Source organism: Gracilinanus agilis, chromosome 1 (assembly GCF_016433145.1).
Source record: "Gracilinanus agilis isolate LMUSP501 chromosome 1, AgileGrace, whole genome shotgun sequence".
NCBI lineage: Eukaryota > Metazoa > Chordata > Mammalia > Didelphimorphia > Didelphidae > Gracilinanus > Gracilinanus agilis.
In genome coordinates, this window is record NC_058130.1 from 271,978,883 (window position 1) to 272,004,209 (window position 25,327).

General features: G+C 38.1%; 1 protein-coding gene across 2 annotated transcripts; it reads right to left on the reverse strand.

Moving 5' to 3' along the window:
• Window positions 1-336: 336 nt before the first annotated feature.
• On the reverse strand, window positions 337-16,838 carry TMED7 (transmembrane p24 trafficking protein 7). Of its 2 annotated transcripts, XM_044661844.1 has the most exons (4): window positions 16,326-16,838; window positions 8,507-8,752; window positions 5,039-5,166; window positions 337-450 (listed from the first exon to the last, which is right to left on the reverse strand). In XM_044661844.1, coding segments are annotated over exons 1-4 (534 nt in total). In that variant the 5' UTR covers window positions 16,485-16,838; the 3' UTR covers window positions 337-449. The 2 variants fall into 2 exon arrangements, with proteins under 2 accessions (XP_044517779.1, XP_044517771.1); XM_044661836.1 differs by lacking the exon at window positions 337-450 and having other exon boundaries at window positions 2,192-5,166.
• Between the last annotated feature and the right edge of the window lie 8,489 nt (window positions 16,839-25,327).

Below are 25,327 nucleotides of genomic sequence, written 5' to 3' on the forward strand. Positions count from 1 at the left end.
AGTCATGTACAACAAACTATTTGCTGAAAGACAGGATGTGTTGTGAGAATACTGGCAGAGCCTGACAAGACAAAGCAAACATTTTTTTCAGCTGAATGGTTTTTGTGTTTTTAAACACCCTTACCTTTGGTTTTGGTATCAAGTCTAAGACAGAAGAGTGGCAAGAGCTAGGTAATTGAGGTTAAATGACTTGCCCAGGGGTCACACAGCCAAGAAATGTCTGAGGCTAGATTTGAACCCAGGTCCTCTCAACTCCAGGTTTGACACGCAATCCATTGTTACCTAGCTGCCTCAGTAACATGTTTTAAAACATTCTAGAGAGGACTACAGGCACAGGAACACCTTTTCCTTCTCTATTGTCATTGTTTGGAATCTTCCTTAGAAAATTCTTGTCTTTCTCTTGTCCAGCTGGGTGATAGGATGAAAAAGCTGATAGTTTGAATCTTCTTTCTGTAATAATAAAGAGAGCCTATAACCAATGTTTGATAGAGGGGAGATAAAGTCAGTATGGTGAGCCTTTCTTCTAGCTCTCCCCTGGGGCCTAATATAAACTGGGTGACCTGGATAGTTGTGTTGCCCTACAGGAGTTGAGGGTGAGGCTTCCCTATAAGATGAGGTATCCGATCCCGAATAGGGATGGGGTTCACACAAACCTCCCCCCAGTCAGTTAATTTTACAGGCAGCCAGACCAAGCTGTGGTTTCCCTTTCCCTTGTTGTCTCTTAAGCACTCTGGAACGCTATCTGACTGATGAATGGCTTTTATTATTTGCAATTCAGGGATTGGAGGAAAGGGCGAAGGGCAGAGGGATATAGGGGTGCCCTCTTTGCTATTCCTGTGGGGTCTGTCACTTGGGTGGGATCCCTAGTGGTTCCCCCACCCAAGCTTCTCCCCTCGCTCCTTTTCCTGTTTTTCTATTTCTATCCTTTTCTATAAATGCAAGGTTTGACTGAAAAAGGGTCTCACTGCAAGGTTGGGTAATGGGAGGAAACTAAGAGATCACTCTCAAAATGGAGTCGAAAAACTTAGCTATCTCTATGGTTGAAGTCTTGATGGGAGAGAAGTGATAGAATGGCTTTGATCAGGGAATCAGGGTTTCAATTTCCAAAGAAAGATCCTCAGGAAGCCTTCAGGACTGGATTTGAGCTGGGATGTCCTCCTCCTCTTCCTCCCAGTCCTCCGCCTGAATACCTCTCCTCCTTTCTCTGGAGTTTCCCAGCATTCTCTGCTTCTCTCAACTGTCAGTAACTGTCACCAACTGCCTTCTTCTGGCTCCTTTTGTCCCATCCCCCTTGCACAAATTCCATCCTTACATTTCTTTCTGAATTATACCCCAAGCCACCATTGGTACTTGCTTTTCTTACAAGAATTAATGTGAAAAGTATTCATATTTACTTTGGATTTGCAATTAAACTATTTTAAATTCCAATTGTTATCAGCAGTAAACACTGCTCCCCCTCTTCAAAAGTTATATGACAACTTGTTTTGGTAATAGCAGGATTGGAAAGAAGCCAAAACTTTCAGTTCCAGGTGAGTTCAAGAACAAATACTATTTGAAAGTAACACAATGGAAGTGGAAAGGTAAATAGGTATCCCTGGATCCTCTGGAGAATTAAAGGGACAACTAGCAGATAAAGGATAAAAAAATTTGTGGATGATAATTTTGGAAAATTGTAGTCCCTATTACTATAGTCCACGGTTTTGAGTGAGTTGTATAAAAATCCACTTGACTTGTCCATCTGTCATGGTAAGTTGGATTTTTTTTTGCCACAGGTTGACCATAATTCATGAAGACCATTTATTAATGTGTAAAGAGGTTGTGATTCATGTGGGTGGAATACCTATACAATCTAAGATCAAGTAAATCCCTTGTAGTACTTCTCAGTAATGCTACTAAGCAGTATACTTAATATTGAATTGTAATTGTAAAACTATACCTTCTGTCTTAGAATTGATATTAAATATAAGTTCTAAGACAGAAGAGCGGTTAGGGTTCCACAGCTAGGAAGTGTCTGAGGTCACATTTGAAGCCAAGTCCTCCCAACTCCAGGCCTGGCACTCTGTCCATTGTGCTACTTGGCTGCCCTAATATCCTACTCTTAAAAAAAAAGAGAAGTCTATATTATTACGAGGTTTGAGTTTCAATATATTTTTTAAAGTTTCAAATTCTGTGTCAGGAATGAATAAAGATAGCTTTAGAAAAGTATTTATTCTACATGACAATGACTGGCATAATCCTTTGGAAACAATGCCTGCTGAAGAATAAAAGAAAAAAAACCCACAGAATCTTATTCATATATTAATTTGTTTTAATTTTCCCAAAACATATTCAAATCTGCATTGTCTCATTTAAACTATAAATGTTAAACATTTACAAACTAAAACAGGAACTGACAATACACAAGGATTTAAACAAACAAATTTTTAAAAAAATTGTTTTTCAGTTCACTGTATTCAAAGTTTTAGTATTATCAAGCTTTGGGTGACAGTTTTGAACCTCATACTACTACCACTCCCTCTTAACAGAAAAATGTTTGGATTTTTTCAGCAAAGCAATATTTTAAGATGTTTACTTCACAAGTTGATGTTTCAGCATATAAACTTGTATATTAAATCCCCTTCCTTTAACTACTTAAAAAAATATATACAACTATGAATGTTTAAATATGCATCCTGTGCCATGTGTCCAAGCAAAGATCTGGGAATTTTCAAACTATTAGAATAAGTTGAAAAGATGAAAGAACTGGCTTCAAATTTTTCTTTATGACTCAATAGATCAAGCATTTTTAACAGAAGGAAGAAGAAACCATTTGATTAGCATGTCTATTTATCGAGAGATGTATATTTTCTAATATATATATATGTATATATATACACATACACAAGTCAGGAGAGTAGACAAACATCAAAATATTAACTTATTAGCTTAATTTTTTTTGGACCAAATTTTGGTTTACTACTATTTCAAATTTTATTGTTCTCCAAAATAAATAAAAAGAAAAATGCTGGTTTAAAAAATCCAGTATATTCAGTATTTTAAACAACAAACTTTTTTAGAGGCACAGATTATATGATTCCATTCTTGTAATAGACTTGAAATATTCTGGTACCTTACTGCTCCATATATATCCTGCCTAATAAAAGATCTCAAAGACATTAACAGAGCAGAAAAGCAATATGAAAAGGCCATCCTAAAGTACACCTATGCTTTTTATCAATCACTTTAATGTTATGCATAGGATATTCACTAAGTTGAAATAAAATTCGAATAAAGTCTAAATATCTGCACCACAGTTCTCATGTACAAATCTACAACTTTAGATCTTGGTCCAAGTCTTCTTAAATGCAACTCTTCGTTTTTCCTTGAAAAATCTTAAGGATTTAAATCATGTAATTCTAGCATATGCTTTTGCAATGTTGTAGGTATTTAAAGTTAACCACTATAGCATATTTTTCCCCTTTGGGGGAAAAAAAATCCAACCCATCCAAAAAACTTGTTGGAAATGTGTATTAAAAAAAAAAAAAAAAAAGCTCTCAGAATAAAGAATTGGCAACTGATCAGAAATGCTGTCCATTTAGTACTCTTTAGTATCAGATGCCATAGATATTCAGTAATCACATTTTTGTAAGCACCCATTCTCCTACAAAACCATAGGGGGAACCAATTGCTTTTTTTTTGTTTAACATCGGAAAATGTTTTAACTATTTGTAGAGTTTTTGGCTTAGCATTACAGACATGGCAAAATTATCCCATTCTAGGACAGAGGTACTATTCTTATTGAGAGTTTGATTTATATAAGATAATTCTTGTTTCAAAGAAAAATGATCTTATTAGCCCAGTAAATATGTAATACAACATTTATGAGAGGTATAAAACCAATGTAAACCACTTACTGGGATGAAAAAAAGAAAACCTAAAACACTTTGATTCTTTTCTGTAGCTATTTCATAACCAAAAACCAAATATAATCAATTGTGGTTCCAGTTCTAAGTTTAAGGGGGGCAGGTATCATTGTCTAAGACTAAATGTATAACAATGTGCAATGTTAACAAGGAAAATGTCAAATTAGATTTTAAATAGCTCAAAGAATTACAATAATTTTATATACTTAAAATCAAGGTAGCCACAGGTAGAGAAAGCCAGTCATTATAAAGCAAAGCAGGTTTTTATGTTTAGTTAGAAGGTAAAAGAATATACTAATATAGAAATTGTGTAGTCTGTGGTAGTTATCAAAAACTCTAACTATAGCTCTAATCTCTGTGTCTTCAATTAAAATCACTAAGGTTTCAATTACAATTCCTGAAAACTCACTATTTTCATAGTTTCATAAACCACAGAATGAGTATACCTGCTCCTTTACAGGCAATTGGAGAATAACAATTTGTACCATGATATATCAACTCAAAATTGAATCAAAATTATTATGTAACTATGGTAGATTTTTTTCATAACAAATCAAAAGTGCAGTACAGGGCTTGGCCTATAGCTTATCACATTGGTTTAAAAAATGAAAAATCATGCCTGAACTATTAAAAGGGATGTTTTTCTTCCTCCACAATATAACATCTTTAAAGCAACTAAGGTTTTAAAATATCAGCTCCCTATGACTGACGTAGTCTTTCTGATTAAAAAGAATCAACATAAAGTTTAGAGTGATAAGAGTGAATGGATACAAACCACCTTGGAAAGGGCAGAACATTTGTGTTGAATATTTAACATGAAAAGCCCCAAACAAGTTCTTAAGTTTTTCAACTTTTTTAAATAAAAAGGTGTCTTTTCCCATGGTTTAGGAACATTATGTTGCATTTTCCCTGCAACAAATTTAAGGTATACTACCAATATTAAGTTCTTCAGTATCTACTATTAATTGGAAAACAGCAACATTACAGCTGTATGGTGGATATGTAGTATCAATTTCCAAAACACTAGTTATGATCCAACACGGGTTGTAGTGGTTCTTTTATCTGAGAAAAAGCTTTTCAGAAGAAATACCTGCCCTATGCTAACTACAAGAAGAATGATGGCTTCTCCAACTGACCAATAGGCCACTCTTGTATTTAGATCCTCTGCTCGGCTGCGTCCTTGAGCTTCTCTTAATCGGAAGTGAGTTTGGTAGTCGATGACAGATTTCAAAGCTTCATGAATTGAAACACAAGCTGATTCCATCTAGATAGAAATTAAAAAATATTTTAATTTTCAATATATTTCTTTTTAGGAAGAAACATTCCCCCCCCCACATATCCTAAAAATGATCATTTTTGTATCATTTTTTGGAAATTCTATTCTTGAAAAAGAAAGGAAATTTTCTGAATATTCTAGGAGAGGCAATGTAGAGTAGTTTTAAATCAGGAAGCATTATATATCATCTTTGACACTAACAAGTGACCAAAGAGATTATCCTTTTGAAGTCTCTAAAAAGTTTTTTTCATCTCTAAAATGGGAATATGTAAAAGTAACTACATTTCAAAGTTATCTGGGGAATTCAAAATAAATGCCAATCACTCCAATAAAGTTTAATATTCCATACAAAAAAATTATGTTCTGAAATGTTTAATTTTTAAGTTAAATACATATGTTTCCCTGAATTATAGGCAACTGTCTTCTTTTACTAGTTAACATCACTTCTTGCCTTTGTGCAGACAGACACAAACCTTCTACCTTCCAGCTTTGTTCCTACTATGACTACCGTTAAGACTTCTGGGTGATAATGAGTTCTACTGTTAAGACTCCTGGGTAATAATGAGTTCTGGCAGCAACAGACACATCATATGGACATTTTTGTAAGGTATAGGGCTGGTAACTACTGAATCTGGCCTCAGTGCTCCACTCCTTATGAAGTAGGGGAATACAAACACTCCACCTACTGGGGCTTCAAGATGGGAAAGGAAATATGAGAGCATCAGACAGGGAGAACTTTAAGCTAGAGAGAGTAAAAATCAAAGCCTGAACTTTTATGGGGAAAAACTTGGGAGTAACAAACTGGCTCAAATTCTGCAATGTATGCTGAGAGAACAAGCTAACATCTTATTGAATTCTTTGTTATTGTTTATTTAAACATGATAAATGATTCATGTTAACTTCTGAAGCTGAAAATACTAGATAGGAAGGATTTTTTTCCACAGTAAATCTGCTAGGTAAAGTTTTTTTTTCCTCTTCTCATGACTGTTGGTTAAATCAATGCCTTTTCTCTTGATAGTATAACTAATTTCACTATAATTTACCCTTAGTTTGAGGTGGTTGTTCTGCCGCATTTAAATAGATCAGAATTCTTAAAGTTTTAAGTTATCTCATGTCTTAAGAGTAAAATATGCATTTGTAATACATAGCAAATCACCAGTGATTTCCACTGTTTAAAAATTTAACAGGAGTGAAAATATGTTACAATGCTATTTTTCTATTATGTATCAAAGAACTTTAATAAGTGTGTATCTGTAGAAACAAAATAGTAGAGTACTGTGCTTGTTTTTTTCCTTAATAATTTCATCAATAGATACTTTAATTTAAATGTAAAATTGTGCAAGAAGTAATTTGAGTATGAAAACCACATAGCAAAGCAGTGCAAGAGAAATATATGAAAACACTAAAATATAGAAATTAGTAACTAAGAACCTTTTAAAAAGGTTAGAAAGATTATATAAGTCACAGATTTTAAATATAAACCTTACATTTTCATGACTAGAATGTACTCCCTTTTTCATTTCTATTGAAAAGCACCTGTAGTTTCCTTCAAAACTCAGTGTACATGTGTTTTTGATCCCCAGCTGGTACTTACTCTGTATTTTACTCTGTATATACTTACCTGTATTTAAGCTATCTTCTTGTATAGAATATAAGTTCCTTGGGGGCAGGGACAGTTCCTTTCTTTTTTTAACATATCCCCAGCATCTAGTTTAGTGATGGTGAGCCTTTTAGAGACCTAGTGCTGCCCCCCCCCAGGGGTGGGGGAAAAGAGAGGGGAGTGGCCAGAGTGCTCAGCTCAGGGGAGGGCAGGGAGAGGCACAGTGGAGAGGGGGAAGGGAGCGTTGAGTCCCTCTGCCTTTCTGTTAACTGTCAGGGATGGTATGTATGCCCACAGAGAGGTCTCTGCGTGTCATCTTTGGCACATGTGCCATAGGTTTGCCATGACAGATCTAGCTTGTAATAGGCATTTGATAAATGTTTGCTGATTATACATCTATTGCTATGGAGACAACAGAGAATAGCAGAATAGCTAGACATGGAGTCACAAAGATCTGGGTTCAGTCCTAGCTTCTAATATTAGTTGTGTGACCCGAGCAAGTCATTTGATCTTTACAAACCTTAGGCAACCCCATAGGACTTATCTATTAAGTCATATATGGGTTTTGTTCGGTGTTGGTGGAGAGAATTCCTAAAGCAGAGGAAATCAGATCTTTTATTTTTGACTGCACTAATGTTTTGATATATAAGTAGAAGTCGAATTTGAATAAACTCAAGCAGTTTAGGCACTAAAAAAAAACTTTTTTTTTAAACATTTATTAATATTCATTTTTAACATGGTTACATGATTCATGCTCCACCTTTCCCCTTCAATAAAAAAAAACTTTTACAAAATAGGTTCATTTCATTTTTTAAAACTTCTGAACTTATCAATGAACTTATTTATATGCTAAATTTTGCATATGCAAAATAAGTTAAGAATTGTTTCTTTTTTTGCATTTTTAAAAGCTGTTTTATAAAATGTATTACAAAAAATTAACTTGAAAACTCAACTAAAATTTAAACCTCTGATATTTATTTTCTATCTGAAAGAAAAGAGTAAAAGAGGGGAAGGTAAGATAGGGGTGATATGTGGAAGGAAAAGATCTGCACAATTTTCTACCATATACTTTGAAGTTTCTTTTCTACTTTTTCTAACCCTTTTACATGAAGTTGTTTCAGATCCTTTAATAATTTGTATTAAATTCAACTCCTCAATATTTTTACATGGCAGGACACAAAATGTAAAGAGGTTTTGGAGAAATCGGGAAGACATTTATGAACCAATTATAGAGTGAAGTGAGCAGAACCAGAAGAACAATTTATACTCTTAACAATGTGAAAACAAACAACTGTGAAAGACTCAAGAAGTCTAATCAATATAGTGACGACCACAATTCCAGAGTACTGACAACCAAAAGTGTTATCTACCTCTCTAGAGAAGGGGTAAAGGATTAACTACAGAGAAGGAAAGATATTATTTTTGGATAGGGTCAAAGTGGGAATTTACTTGACTGTGCATCTGTAAGGATTTTTTGATCAATTTTAAACAGAATATAAAGACTATCTTTTGTAAGTTACACTTGTACATTTTATTATCATTTCTGTCTTGGTCTCAGGCCACCAAGATCAGCATTTTTTAATCAAACACACCTACCCTCCCTGAAAGCTGGGGGAGCTGAGGTGAGTTGATATTGTGTACTGCCATTATTTCCTATTAATACCTTAGAGAATAAAAGCATTCATACAGTCTATCATTGATACACTGATGAACTATATTTGTTTTTACCTGTGTAAGAGCACTGACTCTGTTCTCACTTGGAAATAAAGGTGGATCTTCTCCAACTTGAAAGTCAAAGTACACAGTTTTGTGTGTAAAAGTGGAGAACTCATTACTGAAACAAAATTTGTATGTTCCATTTCTGATTGCAGTGAAGGTAAAACTATCATACTGTTTTTTCATTTCTTTGTATAACACAACACCATCAGGATCTTCCAGCCGGCAATCTACATCATAATGACCTCCAGTAATAACCTGTGGAAAGATATTGAAAAGTTTGGGGTAAGATAAAAATGTTCCTGTTATAATGCTAAAATGAAAACAGCATAGATCATGTAACATTGTAGGTGATATCATATTCTAGTTTTTCTATTAATGAGTCTCTAAAAAGAACAAGTAGAATTGTCCAACAATGAAACTAGTTTTCTCACGAATTAAGTTTCCTACCACTGGAGGTATTCAAAATGAAACTAGATGACCATTTTTCATGCTACAGAAGGGACTTCTTCAGTGGGTAGTGTAGAAAATTGCTAGACTAGATGAACTCTAATGTTACCTTACAACTAACTCAAGACTACAGTTATAGCTGAAAGGAGTAAATGCAAAAGAAAAACATAAGGCTTCAAAAGCTAGTCAAAGGAGCCTGAAATTTACCTTACTGGCAATAAAGTCACTAAAGAGTTGCCACAAGAATGGCATAACTATTTCTACAGATAAGAAAGATTATTGGTCTGGTATCGTTGATTATGCACGCCAAGTCTCAGCCTTGGATCCCTCCTATCATTCATCATCTTTGATCTTATGCATATGCTGCTTTTAAATGAGGAGGGAGTTTTTGCCCTCATTAGGCAGTCCTTCAACACTACCCTTATCAACTCATGATCCTATTCTACATAGCAACTCTTTCAAACCTTTTATGGTTCCACCCCAACCCCTCCAACAGATTGAGTGTGTGTGTCCCCGTCCATCCCCACCCCCCACCTGGGTCATTCCCACTCTTTAATTTATTTTCAGTTTCTTCCTTTCTTAGGGATCATTTCCTATGGCCAACTGCCAATAAACATATCCATACCTCTCCTTAACTTGATCCCTTCATCCCAGCTAAATATGATCTTCTGCCCTTTATAGCTAAACTTTTTTTTTTTTTAAACCCTTACCTTCAGTCTTGGAGTTAATACTGTGTATTAGCTCCAAGGCAGAAGAGTGGTAAGGGTAGGCAATGGGGGCCCAGGGTCACACAGCTAGGAAGTGTCTGAGGTCATATTTGAACTTAGGACTTCCTGTCTCTAGGCCTGGCTCTCAATCCACTGAGCTACCCAGCCGCCCCCTATAGCTAAACTTCTAGAAAAGGTCAACCACATTAAGGGTCTTCACATTCTCTCCTCTTATTCTTTTTAACTCCTTATAATCTGGCTTCCATCCTTACCTTTCCACTGTTCTGTTTTCTCCAAAGTTAATAATCATCTCTCATTTACCAAATCCAATGACTTTTTCTTAATCTTCATTACCCGTAACCTCTCTGCAGCCTCTTAACACTGCTGATCACTCTTTCTTCCTTGATACTCTCTTCTCTTTACCCCCAAACTCTTTTCTTCTCCTATTTTCCCTATTACTGTAGAGGGCAATACCACCCTCCTAGTCCTTCAGGCTCTTAACCTAGGAGTGATGCTGGATTCCCCATATCCAATCTGTGGCCAGGGCCTTTGATTTCTCCTTTGCAACATCTCTCAAATACACTTCCTTTTCTCCTCTGACATTTCACCACTCTAGTATAGGCCCTCATCACCCCAAGCCTGGATTATTGCAATAGTCTGCTGGTGGTTTTGCCTGCCTCAAATCTTCCCCCACTCAAATCAATCCTTCATTCTGCTGCATAAGTCATTTCCCTAACATATAGGTGATCCCCTTACTTAATAAACCCCCAGTGACTTCCCACTGCTTCCAAAAAAAAAAAAAAAATAGAAAATACTATGTTTGACATTCAGAGCCTTTTATAACCTAGTCTTGTCCTACCTTTCCAATCTTCTTTCATATTATTCCATAACACATACTTTTTCAATATAAGAGAAATGAGGAAAAGGAGAGTCAAGGAAAACACACAGGTATCAAGTGCGGGATATTGGATAAGTAATGGAAACACACTGACAGAAACAGCAAAATCAGATAACAGATTTTGATAGAAGATAAGCTTGGTTTTAGGCACATTTGAGTTTAAGATGCTAGTGGAAATGCAGGTCAAGAGCCTGGGAATGAGGTCAGGATTAGAATTTTAGAGTAACATATTAAAGTTGAGGTCTACATGAGATTGTGGAGAAAAGTGAAGTTAAGAGAAAATATAATGTTAGCCCTTATCGACTGCTGCAAAGAACTCAAGGAATTGAAAAAGGCCTTTGGAATGAAAAGAGATCTATAATTAATCTTGAAGACAATTTCCAGAGTGATAGGGATGTAAAATCCAAATTACAAGGAGTTGAGAAGAAAGGTATTGGGAAGTGAACACACTGGCTACAAATAATTTTTTCAAGGCCATGAAATACAGGGGAAATACAAGACTGTTTAGAGAAGGTGTTTTGGTTTTAAAAAGAATTAGGAAGATATAAAAATGGTTAGGAGCCAGTGGAAGAAAGTAAATATATATGAGATGATTGTGACTGCTGAAATAAAGGGGACAGGTAAAGAGTTTAGCTTTAGTAAGTATTAGGATCTCCCTTCCTCTGAGACAGGAGAGAAGAAAAGATTTGGAAACGATTCATAAGAGTATTATTAAGAAAGATTAATAGAATAGAATTCACAGGCTCAGACAACTAAGACCATCTTGTACAACAAACACCAGAACAAAAATTCTCTAAAACACACCCAAAGGTTAATTAGTTGTTCATAAGCCTGGAAGGCCACTACCTCCTGGAGTAGACATTTTTGGTAGGGAATTTTCTTAGATCAATCCTTAGTTTCCTAGTAACTTCCTTGAATTGTTCTTAGTTTTGTCCACTAAGAACAAATGTAACCTTTTTTTCACATGATAGCCTTTAAATTCTTAGAAGACAGCTATTAAATGTCTTCTAAATCTTCCTTTCCTCCAGGATAATTGTACCTATGCCCTTTAACCAATTTGTACTCAGCATAATCCTGAGGCCTTATGCCATCCTGGCATCCCTCAGTAAAAAAAGAGGCTAGGTTAGTGTCAACCATGAGGGGTTTCAGTCACACACTGGCAAATGAAAGGGGATCAAGGGAAGAGGAAAGGGCTTTGGAGATAACAAGAGTTAAAATGCTGCTGAGCAGCAGTGAGGATCTATCTGAAGGTGTGTACTAGTAACCAGAGATATAGCATAATGTGGTAGAAAGAGCCTGACTTTGGAATCAGGAGAAACCTGTGACACTTAGCTTCGTGACCATGGGCAAGTCAATTAAGTCTCTTTGAGACTGACTCCTCACTTGTAAAATATGCACAATACTACCCCCACAGTCCTTACCTCACAGGTTGTTGGGAGATTAAATGAGAATATATGTAAAATGCTTTGCAAACATTAAAATACTATAGCCATTTCAATGATTAACAAGTATATGGCATCTTTATTTCACTTATAGCTAACAAGCATCTACTAAGTGCCTAATATAGATGCAGCACCCATAGCAAATACTGGGGATACAAAGAATGGTACTCCTCTCCTTCAACCCAAGCTTTCCTTGTCCTCAAAGAGGACAATGGGAAAGAAAACCTGTAAATATTTAGGTACATACAAGATATAACAGAGTAGGTGGTTAATCTTAGCAGTGTGTCAGACTAGGAAAGGCCTCCTGTGAAGGTGGGATGTAAGATGAATTTTGAAGGAAGTCAGGGATGTTAAGAGGCAAAGGAGAGAGAGCATTCCAGGCATGGAGAGGGAGTGTCATGTGTGAGGAAAAGCAAATAGGCAGGTGTAATTGCACTATAAAATGTAGGAAGACTAGAAAAGTAGGAAGGAGCCAGATTATGAAGAACTTTAAATACTTAACACCTCTTCTTGATTCTGGAGGTAGCAGGGAGCTACTAAAGTTGTTAAGTGGGTGCATAATTACCTTGGTCAGGCCTATATTTTTGGAATCACTTTGGTAGCTGACTGGCGGATGGATTGGAAGACATGAGAGAAGAGACAGTAGAAATGACAAGATTTGACAACATACTGCCTGAGATGAGTTAAGGATGACACCATGTTTCAAGCCTGGGTAGCTAGGGAGTTGGATATCCTCAACAGTAAAGCAGAAGTGGGGAAGAGAGAAGGGTTTTTAGAGAAAGGTTAATGAGTTCTATTTTGGATATACTGAGTCTGAGATGTCTAATGGGACATAGTTTGAGATATTCTATCAGCATTTAGTGACGATCTATGTAGTAATCTTTATAACTAAGTTTGTTCACACAGTCCCTTCAATGACCAAAATTTTAAATGGTTTACCCAGTAAAGTCCAAACTGAGCTTAGTATTTAAAGCCCTCCACAATTTAGCTACTTTTTGTATTTGAAAGTCTTATCTCATCTTTGTTCTCTTGCCAAAATGAAGTATGTAAAACATATTTCTTTCCTGCTTTGGGGATGTTTCTTCCCTTCCTGCTGAAATTATATTCATTCATATGATAAAAAAACAAACAAAACAAAAAAACAACAACCTGGGAAGACTTAAATGAACTGATAATGCAAAGGGAACTGAGCAGGACCAGAAGAAAAATGCAACGATAATCAACTGAGAAAGACTTAGCAACTTTAATCAATACAATGACCCACAACAGTTCCAAAGGACTCATGATGAATTGAGAGAGAACTGATGGACTCAAGTGCAGGCTGAAGTATATTTTTTTCTCCTATTTGTCAACTCCTTCCCCTCCAATATGGGTGTCTTTATGTGTATAAAGAATATCATATTTCTTGCTTTCTCAATTGGAAGAAAATAAAAATAATTTAAAAATATTAAACATTTTTTAAAGGTCTAGTTCAAAAGCCACCATTACTGTAATGATTATCTTACTTCAGACAGAGTACTTGGTTTTTGGTCATCTTTGTTTTACTTTGAATTAAGTAACATATGTACAGACACCACCACATCTTCTCTAATTTATTAGCAACTCTAAGGATGGGGATGATCAATTATGTGACTATTTTATTCTACTGTTAATCATCACACTTTTTTTTTTTTTTTTTTAATTTTAAACCCTTAACTTCTGTGAATTGACTTATAGGTGGAAGAGTGGTAAGGGTAGGCAATGGGGGTCAAGTGACTTGCCCAGGGTCACACAGCTGGGAAGTGTCTGAGGCCAGATTTGAACCTAGGACCTCCCGTCTCTAGGCCTGGCTCTCAATCCTCTGAGCTACCCAGCTGCCCCCTCTGAGCTACCCAGCTGCCCCAATCATCACACTTTTGAAAAAGTACTTTACACATTTAGGATCAGTATCTCCCTATTATATCTATGTCACCTTAAGAAAACCTATAAAATATTATGGCTGTAAAGAGACAATTATGAACTTTAAAACATTTGGGGAAATTATAAGGTTACAATTTAAAAAATATTTTTACAAAAATCCTGAATGAGGATGCTTTAAAAACAAAGCTATCAACCTAAGGATGTGGCCTAAAAACTTTTTCAAAAAAGCATCTATTATATGAAGAATTGTTCTTTGATAAAATGCTTGTACAGTAAAGCTAATGGACTTCATTAGGGTTACATCTCACTGCAATCAAATGAACTAATGAAATGGAAAAAATTATAAAATAACAAACTAAATTTAGTTGCTTATCATTTTAAATTATTTTTTGGGAAAAGACAAGTAATAACAACATGAAGGGAAAGAGTTGATATTCAGTTTAGAAGTAGAAAAAAACTTTAGTAGGGTTTAGAGGAAAAGATTATTCAATTAATTCAACTATCTCTATGGAGAGGAGGGAACCAGAATTCAAAATACTCAAACTTGACTTCTGCAAATGTCTTCATTAATCAAAGCTTACAAAATGCAAAGCATTTCTTTCCTTTTTTTTTTTCCTAGCAAATCAGTGAAGTTACTGCTAACAGTGAAATAAGTTGGAAATTTGAGGAAACTAAGAAATTAAAGAAAACCCAAAGAATCAATGTGTCTAGGGAGGTCAGAGTTGAGGTTTGTAAGAAAAGGGTGGGAAGGAGGTTGTCTACTCAACTAGTTATCTAGAACTACTTACAGGACTTACCCTGGGGTCTGTTAATCTTAAAAATTTTTATAACATAATTGATTTATATTATTATCTTACGTATTTTATTTTATGCACGATTCTGAGAAGGGGACCATAGGCTTCACCAAAATTCAAGAGGATCTATGAGGTTCAATTTTTTTAAAAAATTTAAACATTTATTAATATTCATTTTTAACATGGTTACATGATTCATGCTCCTACTTTCCCCTTCACCCCCCCCCCCCGCACTCCCCCCACCCATGGCCGATGCACATTTCCACTGGTTTTGTCATGTGTCCTTGATCAAGACCTATTTCCAAATTGTTGGTAGTTGCATTGGTGTGGTAGTTTCGAGTCCACATCCTCAATCATGTCCACCCCGACCCATGCGTTCAAGCAGTTGTTTTTCTTATATGTTTCCTCTCCTGCAGTCCTTCCTCTGAATGTGGGTAGCGTTCTTTACCATAAATCCCTCAAAATTGTCCTGGGTCATTGTATTGCTGCTGGTACAGAAGTCCATTACATTCGATTTTACCACAGTATATCAGTCTCTGTGTACAATGTTCTTCTGGCTCTGCTCCTTTATGAGGTTCAATTTTTAACTAAAACCCTATTTCCTGCAAGAAACTTTTCCCTAGTCCCTTTATTTTTATTTTTTCTTAAAACCCTTACCTTCCGTCTTGGAATCAATACTGTGTATTGGCTCCAAGGCAGAAGAGTAGTAAGGGCTAGGCAATGGGGGTCAAGTGACTTGCCCAGGGTCATATGGCTTCTCTAGTCCTTTTAAATGTTAGTGTCTTGCCACTGAGATTATCTCCAATTGATCCTTTTTATCAAAGGATAAATTTACCGTTAGAGATTGCAAAGAGGGTAGGCATTATTTTTTGACTCCTTTGTATCCTCAGAACTTTGCAATGCCTAAGACTGGCTACATGTAGATGCTTAAAAATGCTTGTTGACTTCCTGGATCCCCAGTAATTCTAGAGCCTTCCCTCGGTGGATTATTTCCAATTAATCCTATAACAATAGGCTTTTATATAGTGCTTACTATATACCAAATGATTTACAATTATTTCATTTGACCCTCACAAAGTGCTCTTATTATCCACATTTTAACGAAAAGGAAATGGAAGGACTTTCTCCGGATCACAAAGGTATGTCTGAGATCACATTTTGAACATAGGTTTTTCTGGTTTGTACACTGTTGTTTGCAAGTGTCTCAAGACTGTAAACTCCTCAAGGGCACGGGCTGTCTTTGTACTCTTTTTTTTGCCTTTCTTTGTTTACCAGAGCTAGGCTCTTTATAAAGCGGTTACTGATCAACTATAGGACAAAACGAGAATATATACACTTTACGAATAAGAAATATGAGATAGGATGAATCATCCACTGCACCCTCCCCCAGAGAGACTTGCTTTATTCATTCATATTGAATGAATAACCTTAATAAATGCTTTTTGGGTTGATTTGCATTTCATCTTTGATTCATTCCAGAGCAACCTGCCGACACTTAAGCTTGATTCCGACTTAAAACCCCACCACTAACCACTGCTCCCGGCTTCCAGAGTAATGAGATGCTGGTTGCCGACCCTGTTCGCCCTTCCGGCCAGTTCGGGCTGGCTCCCTCCCCGTCCCGTCTCGTCCCACCCTCGGTACCTGGAACTCGAGGGTGCACTTGGTGCCCTGGGTGATGTCCTCGTAGAAGCACTGCTTGGCGTTGTCGGGCAGTTCGAAGGTGATTTCCGAGCAGCTGCCCGGCCCCAGCGCCAGCGTCAGTAGGAGGGCCGCCGCCCAGGCCGACCCCGGCCGAGGCATTTCCCAGGCGGGGGACGGCCGAAGGACCACGGCGACGGGGCTGTGTGGAAAAGACACACAGAGCCGAGTGAGCCCGGGCCCGGCCTTCCCGCTTCCCCGAGGCGCTCACCACAGTGGAAGGGGCCTGGAGACTTCGCAGGCCCTGCGGAGGGTTGGACTGAGCTGGTCTCCCGGGGAAACGGCTCCGCGAGGCGCGAGCCTGGGTTTAGGAAGTGGACCGGGTTGGGGAGGGTGAGAGACCTGGACGGAAAGGAGGTGCCGTGACAGGTAAAGGAGAGGGAAGGGAAGCGGTAAGGTTACCGCGGCAGCAGTGGCTACCGGGGTGGCGGCGGCGGCGACGACTACAGAGGAGGGGGGCCGAAGAGGCCGGAAGCCACAGGAAGTGAACGAAATTACAGAAGGAAAAGGGGCGGGGGGAGCGCCTCCTCCGACCCGGATATACTCACCCCCGCTCGCCAGCCTGGGGCGAGCCGATCGAGTGCCTACGTGGAACGCGGGCGAGCTAGGCGGAGCTGCAGGGGGCGGGGAAGAGGAGAGAGAGGAGTTGCTGGGTGCACGCGCCTCTCAGGAGGCGGGGCTGATAGGAGAAGAGGAGCACAGGCACCTGCCTAGTTCGAGGAGGAGGGCGGGGGTTGCTGGGTGCACGCGCCTCTTGGGAGGCGGGGCTGATGGGAGAAGAGGCGTGCGGGTACCTGTCAGACTGGCGAGGAGCGCGACACCTCTGTGTGTGGAAAACAGCAAGGGCGTGGAATCCCCAGTTCCTTGCCTAGCGTTGTAAGGTTAAGAATGCACAAACTGAAAAAAGATGAGATTGAGTTTTAGAAAAGTTAAAAAATAACTTTTACAAGAAAAAAAGACACTTTGTGCATTTCGAGCCAGATAGGAGGGGAAAAAAGGAAAGGTTAATGTAATTAAAACCTATAGAGGACATTACTAGAGAGGAAGAGAGTGTCAAATATTGCAAAGGACATTCCTGTAACTTCCCTTATGTATTTTAACAGAGCTCCAGAACATTTGTCAAAGCTTTTTAAAAGTACTAACCACATGGACCTTGTTTTCCTGATCCTTTGTGTATACAACTATGTCCTAATTAATATGGTTTATGAATCCCACAAAGCAGTCCACATTTATTTGAATCTGTACTATTTGAAGTTATAATTATATAAAGTATGATAACTTGTTTTAGCCCAATAGGAAGAGGCAGTGCAAATTTGAATAATGTGACTCCTTCAGAGGATTCATTATTTATATAAATAGGAACCTAGCTGTATGCATGCTTATAACAGAATTTATGATTATTTGAAATTATGTTCTTTTTAAAAAATTAAATTTACTTTATTTTCAGCTTCAAATTCTTTCCCTCACACTTTCCTCTAACTCCTGTTAGTAAATCAAGAAAAACAAAATCTGACACAAATATGTGTAGCCAAGAAAAATCATTTTCTACATTTAGCTATGTCCCAAAACCCAGATATTGCTTCAGACTGCACTCTGAGACCACCACCTCTCTATCTGGAGTTGGGTAGCAGGTTTCATTATGACTCCTCTGGAATTGTGGTTAGTCTTTTTTTTTTTTAATACATCATCCACTGATTTTATGTTTTAAGATCATTTATACCACTACATCTAAGATATCCAGTGACATACAAGTAGAGTTAGACATTTAAAAACTTTTCCCTTAAATACAATACTATTTTGACAAAAACTGTGTAAACAGGACCCCAGATCATACAGTTATAGGTCTCCATCAACAAATCATCAAGGAGGAACTTTTAGTTAAGATGGTAACAGGAAAAGATGTTTGCTTAGGGAAACTTGGCTAACAAACTCCTAATCAAAATTTAAAGGGTGCCAGATGAAATTATGATCAATAAAACCAGCAGGAAAATCAATAAATTCCTCAATCCATTCCAATTTCAATAAAACCAACAAGCAACATCAATAGGTTCCTCAATCCAGTCTAGGACTGAACAGAAGGCCAGAAGCCCAATAGATACTCCCAATGGGGACAACAGAAGCCTGGGAAAGGGACTACTCAGAGAAATAGATCCAGTTCTTGGATAGTCAATTCCCAATATTGATTGACCCCAAGGAGATGGAGGTCAGAAGCCAGCATAATCTCTAATATCCAGTATTTTGTGAGGGCACAAATAGGGTACAAATTCCAATTCCTATCCCTCTTGGTGATTATGGAAGGAAAAAGAAATGGATATAGGGCCAAGACCAGCACTCCACCAGAGGGGATGGAGGCAGAAACCAGGGATTGTAGCATAGAATAGGGAGTTCTTGGTCCAAGCTAAGACTTTGAGAGCTGCCAGGGAAAAGAACCAAGAAGAACCACACACCCAGAACTCCAGTAAGGCATTGATAATGGAATCCAGACTACACTAGGTCATATAGGTCTTGGACCTGCCAGGTGGGGCTGCCCTAAGATGCCATACCTGGCTCCCCTCCTTTCTACTCTTTCTGTCAGTTCCTCCATCTACTTTTCTTTTCCTGGCCTGGTACTAGCTACTCATCCCCATCTCTGCTTTAGGAATACTGGAGGAAATTTCTTCCCTAGGCTTATTTCCCTCTTTGGGACCAGTCAGTCCCCTTTAAGCTCCCTACTCTGCAAGGAAAGCACCAAGTTTACCCCAAACCCTCATAAATATATATATATATATATATATAAAATGTACTCCCCCAAAGTATGAGCTCCTTGAAATCCATTTCAAGGAGATTATTTATTTTTTGCTCTTTGTACTCTTGGTAATTTAGCACAGGGCTTGGCTTATAGTAAACAATAAATGTATTTCATTTATTTCATTCATATTGGAAGCCCCATAAACTTTAGCCTACCAGGCTCTGCCTAAGCCTGTTATCCACACATGCTAGGCTGAATTAAATTTTAGAAAGATTTAAGAACATCAACCCCTCTAAAAAAGTCTGTGACACACCCTTCTATCAGTACACATAGGGTCCAGGAAAGGTAGGCTCATGTTGTAAATAGATAATTTACAATTCTTGGTTGTTGGAAGTCTTTTCTCCCTTTTGTGGGACACCTACCAAGATCCTCTTAGGCATGATATCACTTTTCTGTTGGACTCCTAGTAGTGTCCCGAAGCTGCCTTTTCTCTGGGTGTCTAGTTTGGTTTTAGGACCTGGTGCAATCATTGTTGCCCGTGTTAAAAGAAATGGAGGATATATTTATCTCTCTATCTAGAATCTTCAGAGAATTGATTATTTATATTATATATATATGAATCTCTACAGATAGTGTGGATGGAGCAGGGATTATATGCCTAGGCCTAACCTGGTTGTAATTGGTGAGAGAGAAAACTCCTCTCACAGTTGTTGTTGGTATAATCTATGTCTCTCCTCCCTGACAGGCTTGGTTGACTAAGCTGTCAGTCATCCCCTTTCTAACAGTTTGCCCAGGCAGGGAACCCCTAAGAGGTTGTGTGGATGATTAACCTCTCTAAGGCTGGATTAGTTGTTGGTTAGGGCTATTGATTGGCTATTGGAAACGGTATAATCTGACTGCATATTGATCTACCCTTCCCAAGGGCTTTGGTATAATAACCACTCAGGAAAGGTACTTGTTGGTAATCTCTGTATTGAATCTATTGATGGGATAAGGAAACAAGGTAACAGGATTGAGGAATTGGGAACCCTATTGCTAATTCTTTGGCTTTTAATCTAAGTTGTTGATCAAGTTCTGGAGATTGCTAGGCTTGTAGAGAAACTGGAGGTTCTTCACCCTCTCACTAACTCTGACCTGACTTGGCCACAGCCAAGCCAGAGATTAGGGAAGGCCATTGATGATGTTGATTGATGATGAATCAGTAAACTCTCACAGCTCTAATAACAATGCAATGATGTTGATTGATCACTAGCTCTCTCAGTAGGATAACAGGTCACAGGTTTCAGGCCTACCCTTTCACCCTTCACCTCTCACCTTTCCCAGTTCCTGCCCCAATCTGAGCCCACTTGCCTTGTCACTTGGGGTATGTATAGGGCTGGGGCCAACTGCTTTCTGCCCTTGGCTCATGGCACCTGGGACATTCCGAGGTTCTCAACTGCCGGTCCTGTCATTCAAAGTGGCATCCATCTCGTCCCAGATAATGATTTTAAAATCCCGCGCAGCTCTTTTTTGGGGACACCAATGAAAAGTCCACAGTTTCTGAAGTTAAAAGGATCACCTTGGGCCAAGGGGTAATGGGTGTCTCAGACGCTAGGCTGAGAGGCTCTCCTCTTCTTCTTCCTCTGTCTCCTCTTCCTTTTCCTTCTTCTGTTCTTCCTCCCCAACCATCCCTTGATTGGAATGGCTCTCTGTCTCACTACCACCAGATTCCTAGGCTCTGATTTGTTTGGCTATTTTATGTGAAAGCTACAGAGTATGTCCAAGGCTCCTCAACCAATTCAAATATCCTGTGCAATATTATTCCATTTCCTTTAATGACTTTCAAGGACTTTTTGCACTCATTATAAAGCTTTTGATTCATTGATTCACCAGAGAAGACTGGGACTCTGTTCATTCCTATTCATACCTTTCATTGATTAAGTAAATCAGTTGAGGTGTTCTCATCTGATGAGAGTATTGAGGTATAGCTTCTTATTGCTTTAGGTGAGCTGGGCTGATTTGATTGCTGGCCTCAATGACCTCCATTCTTATAGACAGATAAGGAATCTAAGGTTCAATGACTTGCTCAGAGTCACATGGCCTGACAGTGTTTGAGGAAAGATTTGAAGACAGATATTGTGGACTTCAAATCTAATACTCTACTCCAGCTAACTCCTATTAGAAGTGGCAGAAGGTATTTAATTTCTATTTTCTAAGTTTCAGAAGTTTAAAAAATCTAAATCAATTCCTACATACATTATAGCATTATCACATGTTTTTCTAGATAGTTTAATTTCTATGGAGTGTGTTGTTTCAACCACAATTTTGACCTATATATTATGGATAGCTGGGTTCAACTTTAGGCTTTTAAAACCAAGATTAATCTTAAAACTGAAACATGGGTTTGTTGGCAAAATTTCTTACATACAAGAATAATTAATTGGATCTTCACAGCAAAACTATGAGTCAAACAATGCAAATATTATTCACATTTTATAAAGCAGGAAATTGAGGCAAAAGATAGTTTATGTATGTGCCTTACCTGCAGAGGCGGTGGGTCAAGTCTTATAACTAACTCTAGAGCCAGAATTTGTAACTGGGGCTTCTGATTTAACCTTTCTTGACTTCATATTTGTCATCTGTAAAACGAAGGGATTAAACCTCTAAATGAAGGTGACCGCTAAGGTCCCTTTCAGTTCTTAATCCTTGATTCTTTGACTTTGAACTCAGTGGTGGTAACTCTAGACCAGTTATGGCAAACCTATGACATGGGTATCAGCACTGACACACATAGCCATTTTCGATGACACACTGCTGCATATAGAGAAGTATGGGGTTGCATGCTAAGGATGAAACATTTGCTATAGTGTAGTGTAGACACTCAATGCATTATAGATGACAATTCTACCTATATCAATTTACCTATTTTGGTTTATTAAATACAGTTATATATTACAATTATACACTTTTGTTATTTAAACTATAAATATTGCGAAATTATGGTTTTTTTCTCAAAGTGACACACCACCTGAGTTATGCTCAGTTTTTTGGTGAATTTTGACACACTAAGCTCAAAAGGTTGCCCATCACTGCTCAATGTAAAAAGGGGTTTCGATTAGGTAAATATTAAAAGGTTGGTCGCCAGGGGATTGAACAATTATCAGTCCCCAATTAAAGATTAACTTCAAGTTAAAATGACTTTTGTGGAAATTCATTTACAAATGAGAAGAGGAAGTAGAAATAAGGAAATAAGAGAGAGGATAAGATAGGATAAGTAATCTAACACAGTAGGTAATTTGCTCTGATCCCCTAGTTCAATCCAGGTAGATCTAATTAACCCTCAGCTGAGGGAAATCCAGCCTTCATCCCAAGCCGGGGAAGCCAGAGGCCCAAAGGGCCTTGAGGGTGAATGAAGCAAAAGCTTCAGTCACAGAGTCTCTATTAAAAGGAAGTTCCTTAAGAGAAGTTCAGGAAGATTCAGTCTTAACACTCACCACATGGAACAGTCTCACCAGCTCCAGACCTCCTTGGGTCTCAAACCAGAAGGGCTCCTTCAAGTCCTGGTCACGATCCAGAAGAGCTGGCCCAGCTCACTGAGGTCTCTTTTTAAAGGGGCCTCTTTTGCACCACTTCCTGTGGCCTCCTTTTGGTTTATGTGTCCAATCACAACAGACACTTTTCTAAGGACTGTCGGAGGCAGTTAGTAAATTCTGATTTGTTACTCTAGCACACGTGGATTATAGACCACCCAACTTGCGCATTAAATGGAGATGTTTTCACCTTTGGTGATTAAATATTAAGATGGGCAGGGTAGATATAATCTCATTATTGCATCTAGACTATACCACTTTTCTCTGTTGAATCCATAAAAACAGATCTTGGGCTATTGGTCTAGGACCCAAGAGAAATCAGGATAGGGATCTGTAAACCAAAATGAATTTAATGAAAATCTAACAAGAGGTACAAAGAAATATTTTAATAAACTGATATTCAGTTTATTCCCTTTTTAATCCATGTCAGATGGTGTCTGAGAAAAGAGAAGCTTGAGCCAGCTCCCCAAATTAACTAATCAAATTTAATAATTGAATGAGGTAAACTGGACCAGTAATCTATTTGTCCATGAATTAGTCTTTTAGATAGCACCCAAAAGTGAGCCAACTAAAATGCTGACAATGTTATAGGCTCATTAGTTTTCTATTTTTTTCTTTTTTGTGTGGCATACAGGTGCTGGAATTTTGTTTGTTTAGTTATCAGAAGACCTTTAGAAAGAGGTAATGGCCACAAGGAAGATGTAATAATAATAATTCACATTCATATAGTATATAACAGGGACTACAACTCTGGCCTCTATTGACTGAAGGTCAAGTAGGGACTTTCGACCCATATGCCACCCCTAGGGTTCTCTGGTACCCTTAAGGGGGTTTGATGAAGTCTAGGTTCTATGCCTAGACTCCAGTCCATCAGCATGTTTCCCCCTTTATTCTAAGAGGTCTCTTGCCACTGTAATAGGTGGAAAAGGGGTTTTTTGGTTGAATATATTAAAGATTAGGTCTCCAAGGAATTGAATAATTATCAATCCCCAAAATGATTTTAGTAATTTATTTACAAAATATAGGAGAGAGTGGAAGTAGAGAGATGAGAAGAGGGTAGAGTAAGAGATTTGTATTAAATTCTGGGCTTTATTCTGGCAGGGCTCCAGAGGTCCAGCCAGAGCCTAAAAGTCAATTAACAAGGGGTTTAGCCTCAAGGGCTTCTCCCAATCAAGGGAGCCTCCCAGAGGCTAGTACCTCCTGGGAAGTTAAAGGAGTCAGCCTTCTTCACTCACCATGTGTAGTTCTAAGAGAGAGATTTAAGAGCAGTCTCACCAAGGTCTCAGGATCCCAGGTCCAGCACTCCTAACAAAAAGACTCCCTGACTCACTCAACTCTCTCTTTTTAAAGGGGTCACTTATGCATCACTTCCTGTGTCTTCCTCCTAGTTTACGTGTCCAATCACAACAGATGCTTCTCTTAGGATTGCCCAGGAGGCAGTGAGTAATTTCTGATTTGTTACTCTAGCACACGTGGGTTACAGACCACCCAAAAATGGAGATGTTTTCACCTTTGTTGATTAAATCTAAAGATGGGCAGTGTAGATTTAATCTCATTATCACAATCCCCCCTGTGATCATTTGGGAGACTGGTCTCCTCAATTGATCATTTGATGTAATCATCTTGTACCCCTAAAATTCTAACTACAATAGTTAGAGATAAGAGGTAAGTAGAAGAGATAGAAAGAGAGAGAGAGCAAAACCAATGTTTTGCTAGGCGCATTGACAAAAGGCCGATTGGGGGGCAATCCCTTTTGGCAAAAGAGTTTACAATACTTAAAGTACATATAATCAATATTAATTTTTGATTCTGCAGTAATATGTTTAAAATATATTTGCTATAATATTAATGCATACCCACAAAGCCCTAGACTATGGTAACCTGTCATTTATTGTTAAATATTTTAAGACTGTGATTAATGATTCTGTCTGATTCCAGAAGAAGGGAACAACAGAGCTACCATACAGTGCAAGAAGCACAAGGTCATGGAGACCAACTAGTCCCATTGGGATTGATGAGAAACTGAATAGTGCCATGGAGCACAAGGTCAAAAAAGTCAATACCAATCCAACTAGGATTGTTCAACTTTTATGCCAATACTAAAGGGCTTGAACCTAGTGTGAGACTCGAAGTTGTGACGCTTGACATATGTTAAGTTGTAGAACCCTTTGTACTACACTGCTAGTCAAGTACTGAAGGTTGGCCATCATTCTGGCTCCCCTATCTCTGAGAATGAAAGTAAATCATACCTGGGAATGACACTTCCCTTTTACATAAAAATCTAGTCTTTTTTCTCTTATAATATGGCAACTTTCTGTAGTCTTGGCTGCCAATGGGTAAGTACAATATTACTGCATTTTGTCTTACAGATTTATGGGACAGAATTTACTTTAATTGGACCCTAATACAAGGGCCTGTTATGAATTTACTATTGTTTTTTAAAATTTTTTTTAAACCCTTAACTTCTGTGTATTGGCTCATAGGTGGAAGAGTGGTAAGTGTGGGCAATGGGGATCAAGTGACTTGCCCAGGGTCACACAGCTGGGAAGTGTCTGAGGCCGGATTTGAACCTAGGACCTCCTGTCTCTAGGCCTGACTCTCAATCCACTGAGCTACCCAGCTGCCCCAATTTACTATTGTTTAATCAG

Excerpts from the sequence above, each read along its gene's own strand:
- TMED7 (XM_044661836.1), bottom strand. The coding sequence starts at position 16,484 with ATGCCTCGGCCGGGGTCGGCCTGGGCGGCGGCCCTCCTACTGACGCTG. Across the intron at positions 8,753-16,325 it reads AGTGCACCCTCGAGTTCCAG|GTTATTACTGGAGGTCATTA; the intron begins GTACCGAGGGTG and ends ATCTTTCCACAG. Across the intron at positions 5,167-8,506 it reads GAGTCAGTGCTCTTACACAG|ATGGAATCAGCTTGTGTTTC; the intron begins GTAAAAACAAAT and ends ATTTCTATCTAG.